The following is a 12,795-nucleotide window of genomic DNA, read 5'->3' as shown; positions in this document are numbered from 1 at the left end:
GATCCCCACTGTGTGTGTGTATATATATATATATACATATACATATACACACATACATACACACACACATATACATACACACACACACACACACACACACACACACACACAGGTGAAACTCGAAAAATTGGAATATCGTGCAAAAGTTCATTTATTTCAGTAATGAAACTTAAAAGGTGAAACTAATATATGAGATAGACTCATTACATGCAAAGCAAGATAGCTCAAGCCATGATTTGTCATCATTGTGTCTTCTGTTATTCTCAGAGTGGATTAGATATTTTGTTCCTTAACCATATAGCTAATTATTTATATTTACCACTGCATATAGATATTCAAGAGTAAATTGTCTTTTTTTAATATTTATAAAATATGTAATATATTTATATTTAATATAGAAAATATTTTTATAGATTAACTAAAATATACACCAAACGTTGTGAGGTTTTTATCCAATTAATCGAAACAAAATCAGCCAACCAATAGATTATGAAAATAAACGTTATTTGCAGTCCTAATATATACATGGATTTGTATGTGTGTGTGTATATAACAGATTAGACTTCATATTCTATATACAGAACCAGTGTATGCAAGGGCTCATGCACATACAATACACTGGGTTCAGATCAAGAATCTATATGATCTGAAAGCAGCAGTATTGTATGTCTTGGAACCATTAACAGAGCTTACTTTTGGCCCTTAACGCTTAGCTTAAAGTAAGCCCACAAGTGAGGCCCCCCAACATGTCCAAAAGACTGCACAATGGCATTGGGGTTCAATGACAGATAGGCTTTGAAGCACTAAAAAATAGACGTGACTTTTTTTTTCAAGGTAGCACACCACAACACACAAATTGCTCTCCGAGTGTTGTGGTGCACAAAATATTGCAGGTGTATTGTAATATGCATTGTATAACCATTGTGGCAATTTACAACAAATGCCCCTACTTAGTTCTGAGCGCTGCAGCAACACTTCGTAAAATGTGCATTACTGTAACTCACTGTACTGAAAAGGTCCTAATACAGAAAGTAGTTGCAACCAGTAGCTGTGCATAGTAACCAGCTGATATCATCAGATTGTTCAGTTAAAGTATAAGTTCACCTTTGGAACATGTTACATGTTCCACCAGTATTTATGCCAACAGCCACTCATTGATGTCAATGAGGCTGCCTCTAGCAGCTAATCATAGGAACCCCCAAGTGAGGTTCTCACATCTAATTGGAGGCTGGGTGCATTTGCAGATGTGAATGCATCTGCACAATAGCTAAATGGTTAGTACTTCCGCCTGGTGGTACTAGGGTCGTTTGCATGTTCTCCCTGTGTCTGCGTGGGATTCCTCCGGGTACTCTGGTTTCCTCCAACACTCCACTGACAGGCTGTTAGGTTAATTGGATTTTGTCTAAATTGGCCCTAGTAAATGTATGTATGAATGTAGGTTATGGACCTTAGATTGTACACCCATTGAGGGTTAGGGACTGATGTGAATGTACACATACACACACATCGCTGCGTAAATTGACGGTGCCATATATAAGTACCTGAAATAAATATTCTCCAGGGTCTCTCCCTTCAGAAAAATATATAACGTTTAGGGTTTAACCAATCTTCTGTACTAAAATGTGCATTTTAACACATGTGCAAAAAATGTAAAAACAACTCTGGCAGCAAAAGGGTTAAAGCACTGATCAGCTCCAATTTGGGAAGTTGCACTGTGCTACTTTAAATGGTAATTGCGCAGTCATGCAACACCGCTGCTATAAAACAGATCCAATAAAAAAATATAACATTTCTTCATAAATTTAAAATGTATTCTGCTACATGTCTTTGGTACAAAAAATATCCAAATAAGTGTAGATACTTTAGTTATTTTTATACTAGTAAAGGTGGCAATCAGCGACTTATAGCGGGACTGTGATAGTAGTACAAAGCACTGTCACTGTACTAATGGCACTGGGCAGGAAGGGGTTAATATCTGGGGCAATCAAAGGGTTAACCGTGTGCCAGGGAGTGTTTTTACGGTTTACGGTGTAGTGTTTTACTAAAGGGATGTACTGGTTTTCATCTGCCTTTGCAGGGAGATAAAAACCGGCACATCCCCGCTGCCAGGAAAGAGATCTGCTTTGTTTACATTCACAGATCTCTCTCCTGTCAGTTGTTCTGCCAATCGCTGGGTCCCGACAATAATTCGCTGGCCTGGGGCCCAGTAATTGACATGTACAAGAGCCAATGACAGCGTGGGTAGGCGGGCCCCCTACCCAGAAATGCAGAATCACGTATACATACAGTGGGGATCGAAAGTTTGGGCACCCCAGCTAAACATTTGTATTAATGTGCATAAAGAAGCCAAGGAAAGATAGAAAAATCTCCAAAAGGCATCAAATTACAGATTAGACATTCTTATAATATGTCAACAAAAGTTAGATTTTATTTCCATCATTTACACTTTCAAAATAACAGAAAACAAAAAAAATGGTGTCTGCAAAAGTTTGGCCACCCTGCAGAGTTAATATCTTGTACTGCCCCCTTTGGCAGGTATCACAGCTTGTAAACGCTTTTTGTAGCCAGCCAAGAGTCTTTCAATTCTTGTTTGAGGTATCTTTGCCCATTCTTCCTTACAAAAGTCTTCCAGTTCTTTGAGATTTCTGGGCTGTATGTCACGCACTGCTCTTTTAAGGTCTATCCATAGATTTTCAATTATGTTGAGGTCAGGAGATTGTGAAGGCCATGGCAAAACCTTCAGTTTACGCCTCTTGATGTAATCCCCCGTGGATTTCGAGGTGTGTTTAGGATCATTATCCATTTGTAAAAGCCATCCTCTCTTTAACTTCAGCTTTTTCACAGATGGCATCAAGTTACCATCCAAAATTTGCTGAAATTTTATTGAATCCATTTTTCCTTCTACTCGTGAGATATTCCCTGTGCCACTGGCTGCAACACAACCCCAAAGCATGATTGATCCAACCCCATGCTTAACAGTTGGACAGAGGATCTTTTCATTAAATTCTGTGCCCCTTCTTCTCCAAACGTATCTTTGCTCATTCCGGCCAAAAAGTTCAATTTTAACCTCATCGGTCCACAGAACTTGTTTCCAAAATGCATCAGGCTTGTCTATGTGTTCATTTGCAAAGTTCAAACGATGATTTTTGTGGTGAGGACGTAGAAGAAGTTTTCTTCTGATGACTCTTCCATGAAGACCATATTTGTACAAGTATCTCTTTATAGTGGAATAGTGTACCACAACTCCAGTGTCTGCCAGATCTTTCTGGAGGGATCGTGCAGTCAAACGTGGGTTTTGAATTGTTTTTCTCACAATCCTGGGAGCTGTTCTGTCTGATATTTTTCTTGGTCTTCCAGATCTTGCTTTAATTTCCACTGTTCCTGATGACTGCCATTTCTTAATTACATTTCGAACAGAGGATATTGACATCTGAAAACGCTTTGCTATCTTCTTATAGCCTTCTCCAGCTTTGTGAGCGTCAACTAGTTTCAGTTTTATAGACAACTGCTTAGAAGAACCCATGGTGCTGATTGTTGGGGCAAGGTCAGATGAGTCTGGGCATTTAAAACCTTTGAGATTGACATAACCTGGTCTTCCCAGACGATGATTGAGAACAATTCATGACACTGGCAGGTCTCAGCTTTGCAAAGGGGGCAGTGCATGCTATAAATTCTGCAGGGTGCCCAAACTTTTGCAGACGCCATTTTTTTGTTTTCTGTTATTTTGAAAGTGTAAATTATGGAAATAAAATCTAACTTTTCTTGACATATTATAAGAAAGTCTAATCTGTAATTTGATGCCTTTTGGAGATTTTTCCATCTTTCCTTGGCTTCTTTATGCACATTAATACAAATTTTTAGCTGGGGTGCCCAAACTTTCGATCCCCACTGTACTTGATTCTACAAAGAGCAGCCACCCTGTAGCAGTAAAACTACTACATGGCAGCCAACAAGCAGTTAAGACCAGGCCTTTTCTTTACATGTGAAAATCAACTTTTTTTGCTCGAAAATTACTTAAAACTTCCAAACATTATATATTTTTTAAGCCAAGTCCTGGGAGAATAAAATAGGGGGGTTTACAATTTTTTATACCTCACAGTATTTGCGCAGCAGTCTTTGAAACGCAATTTTTTTTTGTTGAAAAAATACACTGCAATGAATTTTAATGCACCAAGCTTTTGGTAAAATTGTGCATGCTTGTGGAATGGTGCCAAACTATGATATTAACAAATCTCCATAGGCGTCGCTTTAAAAGCCTTTACAGGATACCAGTTTAGAGTTCCACAGGATGTCTGGTGCTAGAATTATTGCTCTTGGATGTTCACAGCAATACCTCACTTGTGTGGTGCGATTGCCATTTGCGTGTGTGTTCATCTTTTTGTGTTAGCATGGGAGACAGCGACATTTAAAAAAATTTTTTACACCGTCTCTAATTTTTTAGCATTTTTATTGCTGTCACAAGGAATGTACACATCCTTTGTGGCAGGTACTCTTTATCATCATCTTGGTATACCACTTTAAATTGCTGACATACATGTACGTTAGGCGGTCTTCAAGTGGTTAACAGAAGTGCTGTCACTTTAAACAAGCTGCTGGAAGGCTTTTGCAAGCTCCAGGACTACAGGAAACACATTGTAAGCCTGCTGAAACCAGCAAACAGCTTCCTTACAATGATAGCCAGCACTCCCATTAAGATCTGTATTCCCAAACTAGAACTGAAAAGTTCCTTAAAGTCTTTATAAAAGCTGTTTAAAGCATGCCATACAGGTTAGAAAATGCTTTACGAAACCTTGCTGTACACACTGCTCCTACAAGCTGAAGCAAATGTGTAACAGTAATTGAGGGTTATATATTAGAAAGGTGCTCAAGTGTATGCCAGCTTTTACCCTCCCTGCTTTTTCAACAGAATCGAAGGACCAGGCTAAGCTTTTCCTCTCTATATGATAATTTTCACCTTTAATCTGAGGCATTTATCTCCAAGAATGGCCCAACTGTAGGAAGCAATGCTCAATATGCGTTCTTATCAAGCAATTTAAAGCGTTTTCCACTGCAGCCAAACTGGGATAACACCTACCTTATTTATTGTCACATGTTCCCAATAACATAGTACAACTTATAAAGGTAACCCCATTAATTTTTTTAATATTTTAAGTATTTTTTACTTGTTTAAAAAAAATCCCTACACTCTCTCCCTTCTTTGCAATGTTTAGGAGGGGCTGTGGAGTAATATTTAACATAATCAACCTTGTCTGTACTGTGTTCGCAGTTCATTATCAGCTGTAAACTAGATTTGAATATTGTACTAACAAAGGGGTAAAATTTAGAAACCAACCCCCTGCATAGTATGGTAATGAAGGATTGCTGTTCTTGTGGGGACAAAGACACAGTGATGTTCTCCAGAAATTCTTAGAATGAGCCATGACCACCTACTTAGAAGCCTCCAAAAAAAGTAAGATTTTTTTTTTTTTAAAGCGGAACTTCATCCAAAAGGGGAAGTTCCAGTTTTCTGCCTCCTCCCCCTCTCTTCTCCCACTTTTGGGCACTTGTTTGGGGACCAGGAGCTGGTACCTAGTTTTGTTACTCTTCCGCCTCCCCCTCCCCTTTGCCCACAGTCTTAAGGAACATGTCACAGGTTCCAGGGGGCTGCAGGACCATTCACAAAGTGCCACACAGCTGGCTTCCTAAAGTATACATGCTGGTGCCAGGGGCACGAAGAACCGTCCGGGGTGAGGACAGAACTGGATCCTTGGACCGGTAAATGTCCTTTTATTAAAAGGTCAACTGCTACAGTATTTGTACCTGCTGACTTTTTTTTTTTGGGGGGGGGGGAGGGGACAGAATATCATCTTTAAGTTATGCTGTGTGAATAGGAACACAAACATACAAAGGGGTTTCTTAAATATGACTTCAAAAGTGTAAATATGCCATAAGGGATATTAACACCAGATGCGGTGGGACTGCTTTAGGTGGCTATTCCAGAACAGTCCTTTCGCACGGACTAGAAGAACTGCCTTGTCCTTTATGTGCCCAATTCACACTACTGTGCTGCGGTGGTGTGTGGGCACAGTGTACCGAAAACAAGTACTGCATGCACTACTTAGAGATAATCTACTGCCTCGCACAGCAGGCAACTGAAATTGGGGGCTGCTGGCCCCATGTAATCGCATGTAATTGCTTGTGTGCTGGATGCAGACTTTGCACGACCGATTATCCACTGTGCATAAGTGCCCTTGTGACATCTCAACAAAGTTCATTTAAAAATAGTGCAATCCGCCAAGCTCAGCGCATTATGACTATGCTGAGATCGGCCGGATCACATGCACACCAGCTATTGCTCTGCAATGCAGTGGCTTAAGTGAACCAGCCCTAAGGCCATCTTTTAGAGTACATTGGTGCATGCCTGCAAATGTATTGTGTTCACATTACATTTGTCATGCATTACTTTAGAAAGCATTTCTATTGTTATTTGACGTGCAGTAAACAGTGATGATATTATTCTAATACAGGATTTATATAGCGCCAACAGTTTTGCGCAGTGCTTTACAATATAAATATGTTTAATTTGAGCTGAACCTGCCAATAATCTGCAGCAACATCAAACGTTCTGCCAACACACATGAATGGACCAAAAAACTGACATGCAGCAATTTTTCTGACACAGTGGACCCCAACATACAGTAGTTCCTTACTGTGGGTTGTGGGGCGCTGCAAGGCATGAGTGTCAGAGCTGTGTTGTCTTAGTGCATGGAGCAATACAAAATGAATGGCGCCATGAAGCACTAATGCAAGTGATGTGAACACTCGAATTACAGCAGCGCACAGGTGTACACACAAGCATAAAGAGTGACATTTGTGCATATTTATGTGTATAACAGCAAAAATACTGACTGGCAGCGCAGATTTTTTCTTTACTCATCAATACGTAGAACTTGTTTACGCACCTGTGTGTACAGGAACATTGTTAACAATTGGCTGCATTTTAGATCAGTACAAAAAAATTAATAAAAATGCTGTATTGAACATTTTCAAGCTGCAGTGTGCAAGAGGCCTAACTCAGAAAAAAAGGCTCAGTTGCAAAATTGTCCCCAAGAACACCGGCAGCAAGTATCTGAAGTCGCTTATAAGGATTTTCAAAGCTTGATTTGGTCCCCTCTACAAAAAAATATTGACAAAAAGTAACAAGACAAATCTCACCTTCATTTCTATTTTTTTTCTTCATCCATTTTTCTACAGTTTCAGAAGCAACGCTTTCAGACACAAACTCATCCAGCAACTGAGGATGGCGGGACAAATATGCTTTCACTTTTTCATCAGTTAAACCTAGGAAGAGAAAGAAAGCCATTCAAAAAATTCCTATATTTTACATACAGGTAAATAAGACCATGCCAAAAACAGAAACAGAACTGTTATCTCTTCAATTCAAAGAGAAGTGGTGACTGTTTTTCCTAATCAAAAACTTGAAGCCAAAACATGAGAGCCAGGGTACCAACCTTTTTCTGCAAGAACCACATACACATTAATCTCTTGACAGGACGAGCAGGCTCCCCAATTGTAGGCTAAAATGGCATAGTGTGCAAATGCATATATAATCACAAATTACTGTGCTGACAAAACTCAAACACCTAAAACAACTGTGCGTATATACTTGGTAGTCATTTTGAAACTCCAATGAATTTCCATATCTAGTAATAAAAAAAAAAATTAATTGGTAAAACCAGGAGGTCCAAACTTTAGACCTTCCTGGCCACAATGAAAGAAGAGCAATTGTCTTGGGCCGTATTTGATCAGGCGCGGCAGCCTATTAATTTGAATGGGCTGCTGTGCCTGCGTTTCATGGAATGGAAGGTTTCTGCACCATTTTTTAACCACATTGGCAGGGAAATCGCATGGTGCTTTTGCACCATGGGATTTCCAGCTAGTCCCCGTACCTGAAAACTCGCTGCGTTTTTAGACGTGTGGGGAAGCCATTAAGAATGGCTGGAAGCCCACACGTCTGTAAAGAGCAGCACATTTTGGCTGCAACAGCTGAGATTTCAGCACCCGAAACCACCCGCCGTAGTGTGAATGTGGCCTAAATTAACTGACAGTTTGTAAAACGTTATTTTTACATGTGCCTGTGAATATTCGTAATGGACAATCATAGACATGGTATGTGCTGTGTGGGGAGGGAGAGAGGAGTGGCTTTGGGGAAGGGGGGGTGGGTTGTGCTGAAATCTGGGGGGGGAGGGGGGTAGCCACCCCAGCACAGCCCTGATGATACAGCCATGCGGAGTCCCATGCATTCAATCCCTTCAACTGTGCCTGATCCTGGATTCTCCATGCCATCATTGGCCGCTACACATATATGGCACCCTCTGCATCCCTCCATAGGTGAATGTGCTGGCTTGTTCCTGGGGGCCGCCGTGTCCTCCAGACATGCCCAGGCCGCATGCTGAACTCTCCTGAGTTGCCTGCAGCCCAGAGGTTGGACATCCCTGGGTAAAACCAGTGTCAAAATTATCATCTTGACAAGAGCTCTGTATATTATGCAGATGCTACCAATGCCCCTTCCTGAAGCCTTCTTTAAATCCTGGCAATCCCAAATCTAAAGGTTTTAAGGTTTATGTAGTTGGGCACAAAATCAGATAAAATGCAGTTACTTACAAGAGATAATGCAGTTTCTGATGAGATAATGGTGATGCAGACCATGAACCTTTTCATAGCGGACAAATAAAGGGAGTTGTGGTCCACAATACCACTCAGATCAGATTTATCTAGTGCTATGGTTCCAAAGTGGGCTTGGAATCTAATCTCTTTAAATACCAATAATTATCATACGTTTTAAGACATATTAAAGTAAAACTATAGGCAAAACTTATTTTTCCATTTTGGTTAGAGTAAGGGAGGGTTATAGCCCCTGTCAGATTTGTTTTCCCTTCTGTGTTCAATCAGAGAGACTTCCCTTCACTTCCGGTCCCATAGCCCAGTGAAATTAATCCCTGCAAATTAGGGGAATTCCTTGGGGACCCCCAGGTCACCACAACAAGTGATAACATAGAAAGTTTTCCCCTATATTACTTTTCTGGGGACAACCCAAAATGTGGGATTTCTTTCACTTTTACTTTTAATGGTAACAGTAAACAGGACAAATAAGAGATTGAATCTCCAAAACAGGGACACAGACAGCAATAAAAACCTGATAGATGTTCTAATTCCCTCTACTCCGTCCAAAAAAAAAGTGTTTTGCCTTTAGTTCTACTTTAAAAACAAGGATAGAAGACCACCCGCAGCAACAGGGCATTTCCCTCACTTCTCCCCTAAACATGATGGAAGGGTCTTGGATGCGCAAGAACAGATTTACCACCCAAATATTGAAAGGCTTCTTCAGAGTAGAAGCTGTGAAAAATGTGGAATAGACTTGCTCAAAAACTAGTTCTGGCCAGCTCAGGAGATTGTTAAAAAAAATAAAAAAAATAAACAACTGGATGCATTTCTAAATTTAAAAAATATAACTAGATATTCAAAGAGAAGTATGGCCAAAGTGCTTTTGCAATTATTTCTGCTTGTCCACTCTTAGTTCTTAGAACTTTATGCAGTGTTCTGTGGTGCTTATGATGGAACTATTTCATTATTCCTGTTTGCTTTTTTAATCCTCTATACAATATGTAAACTCATAGATTACTGCACGTGCCTTTACTTTGCTTTGAATTTTAAAAGTATCTGTTTTTTTCAAAATGACAAACGTTCTATAAAAATGTATATGTTAAAAAAAATATACGGTATATTATGCCAATGCCCACTTGTTGAACAAAATTAGAACTGTTTTCTATTCAACAAATCCTTACAAGAGTGTGAATTAAATAAATTCCCCTTTACACATACATACTACCGATTTTGTATGATTGTAGAATCACTAGGTTTTAAAATCTTTATCCTGGTAAATTCTCACAATAAAGAAAAGATGCACAAATATGAAAGGGAATATTTTCTCAAGGGAACACATAGTTGTTTTCATAAACACACAGGCAGAACGTGCAGCAGTGTTAATTAGTTCTGCTGGGGACGGAAGTACTACAGTTCCTTAATAAATGCAAGAACAAACAAAGCATACAGAAAGCTTACATAAGCATAGAATAACTTGAGCAATGTAATCGTGAACTTTAATAGTTACGAATTTTTTTTTTAGTGCAAACATTTGGACTCTTAAACTCTAACATTTCTTACACTATGTACATCCTAAAAAAGCCTAAACATAAGTACCTGCAATAAATTAATATACAATGTACGGTAAATGTATATATACTGGAAGGTAACTCCAAGCATTAAGGAAAACAAATCTGCTATCTACCAATGTCACTGAATCACTGGGTTTCATTTATGTAAGGAACAGAGGCTCTTCACATTACTAAGTGCATATTCGTAAATAAGGTCAATTACGGTTTGCCTCTCCCTGTTCTCTATATACACATTTTTAGTTATCTTTTTGGTTACAGATATATACATATTTCTCATCTATTTACTTTATTATGTTATACCACATATAGTTTTATATATACAATGTTCTTGTGATTTTTATATCACGTATGCCATAGTGTCCCAGCCTTTCAGGGACGGACCTGCTCTGTTCCCACCCATTGTTTCATGCTTGGAGGGCAGGGCTAGGTTGTCCTCTGGTCATTTAAGGGAAAACAGGACTCCTGTTAGATTCAGCTCTGAGGAAGGGAGCTTGACTCCCGAAACGCATTAGTTTCCTATCAGATTGCTTCGAGATGTAATGGGTCTTTTAAGGCTGTATCTCTCTTATATATGCCTGTTTCCATGCATTTGTATGGTTTTTTTTATATTGGATTACATTTTATGACTGTAATGCACGAGGAGCCGGCGCCCTCTTGTGTGTGTTTTTACAGTTCTCTGGAATGTTCCAGATTCGTGGAGGGCTGCACCCGAGGAAGCATTACTTACTGATAACTGTTTGAAGTACCCTGGTTTGAGTGCTGGAGTGTTTTTTACAATATACATAAGGTCAACTTGTGCTGAATACCCAATCAATCATTTGGGCCAATTGTCCAATCTGGCATGCTGCTGTCAAGCAGCAATGATGGTTTCCCAAGCCATGACATAATCGGGATATGTGGACAATAAAGCACACAACACATAATGTCAAGTGTATAAATAGTGGTTTTGTAAGTTTATTATGGTCAGAACTTATCTTTATTATGGTCGGGACTAAAAAACAAAAAAGTAAGAATATTGCATAGGGATATTACGAAGTATTTTATTCAGCCAGAAAGTAAGGCTCTGGTTTCCTTTATGTGTGTGCTCTAGTTGATCAATACTGCAGTGTTTTAAAAATCATATTTACTCATATCAATAGCTCAAGCTGAAGCTAAACACAACTGAACGGGTCATGGGAGTGACTTATTCTTTATCTGACAGCTCAGTCCAAAGCTTCAATTCAGGAGCAGCTAGAATTGGAAAAAAACTTTGCTGGGTTGTCACTTTAGCCAATGGCAGACATATCAACTGTGCAACCTATGCAAGCACACAGGGACCTCTGAGGTTGTGGGATCCATTATATGTAGGTTCTTCTTCTGCTTGTAATGGGTCCCCCAATCTAAAAGGTTATATCACAGGCAAGTTAATTTAGTGCTTGAAAGTAATCTGGCCAGCTCCCTCATCTGTGGGTGGTACAAGATGATACCCTTCTAATTCTGGTGCAAACAGTACAGGAATCAGTAGGTCATTCCAACAGCTGCAAACATTAGGATAGTTAAAGGAAAAAAATCAAACTTGACACCAAGGCGCTCAGAAACCAGCAGAGACATCCATCACACAAAGCAACTATCACATATTATGATTGCAATCCAGACTGGGAAGTGGTGATGGTGCAGTCCTCCTCAGGGATCAGGGAAACAAAAAAACAAAGAAAAGAGCATAAACGCCTAGCGCATTATCCGAAACAGGCATTGTTATAGGCATAACAATGCATAAAGAGCACAAAGAGAGTCCACCTTCCACCTCCAAATGGAGACAAGATGACAAAACCAGTTGATGCATTTCGGGCAACTACTCCCTTTCCTCAGAGCTATGGCTGTCGTCCCCAAGACCTCAGCCTCCTCATATACTTGGTTTAGCAATCCACCTTCCATTAGGGGGCAGGAAAACCATCCATTAGGGAGGGAATTTCTTGAAAAGGGGATATCGCCCACTGACTGAGCTGTATGTGCACAAAATTGAACGGCATGATAACACTTACTAAATATAATCACATACAATTTGACCATAACTGAGAATCGATAAAGCTTACAAAATATATATATATATATATATATATATATATATATATATACACACACACACACACACACCATAAAAAAATTATTAAAAGGTCTATAATCAAAGATAACAGTTTATATTACAAATAACAGTATTCACATTTCAAAGAGGAAGATATATGCAAATTGCTTGCCATACTGGGCTCTAGACCTTGTGTTCACTGATCAGTGTATTTTTCTAAAATGATATGCATGTATATCTCTCTCACCATCTTAATTTCTCCTCTACACAACAGGGATGCAGAGTTTGCAAATGTACCTCCATAGACTATATACTGCATGTCTGTGTGGACCTGCCATATTCCATTGCAAATGGTTTGTCCCATCAGCGTGCTTCTGTGTCCTGGAACTCACACCGACTGACGGACATCTACCAGAACCGCAAGTTCCGGACCAGATATGCATCACTTGGGGTCCTGGAGAGAGAGAAAGGGGAACACACAAGCTATGCACAGGTGTCTATAAGATTGATGCGGTTCCT

The 12,795-nt window shown here is 39.5% G+C and overlaps 1 protein-coding gene across 4 annotated transcripts in view; it reads right to left on the bottom strand.

Moving 5' to 3' along the window:
• PDE10A (phosphodiesterase 10A) overlaps positions 1-12,795 on the bottom strand; it is a 619,526-nt gene that overhangs the window by 313,553 nt on the left and 293,178 nt on the right. For all 4 annotated transcript variants that reach the window (XM_089668592.1, XM_089668593.1, XM_089668595.1 and 1 more), the window contains one exon: positions 7,195-7,320. In XM_089668592.1, coding sequence (XP_089524718.1) covers positions 7,195-7,320 — 126 coding nt within the window. The remainder of the gene's footprint in view (positions 1-7,194; positions 7,321-12,795) is intronic.

This window comes from Staurois parvus, unplaced genomic scaffold (assembly GCF_062004578.1).
Source record: "Staurois parvus isolate SC_StPar_1 unplaced genomic scaffold, SC_StPar_1.0 ptg000059l, whole genome shotgun sequence".
NCBI classification, from domain to species: Eukaryota; Metazoa; Chordata; class Amphibia; order Anura; family Ranidae; genus Staurois; species Staurois parvus.
Note: the sequence above shows the minus strand (reverse complement) of the source record. Positions and strands in the feature narration are given on the sequence as shown.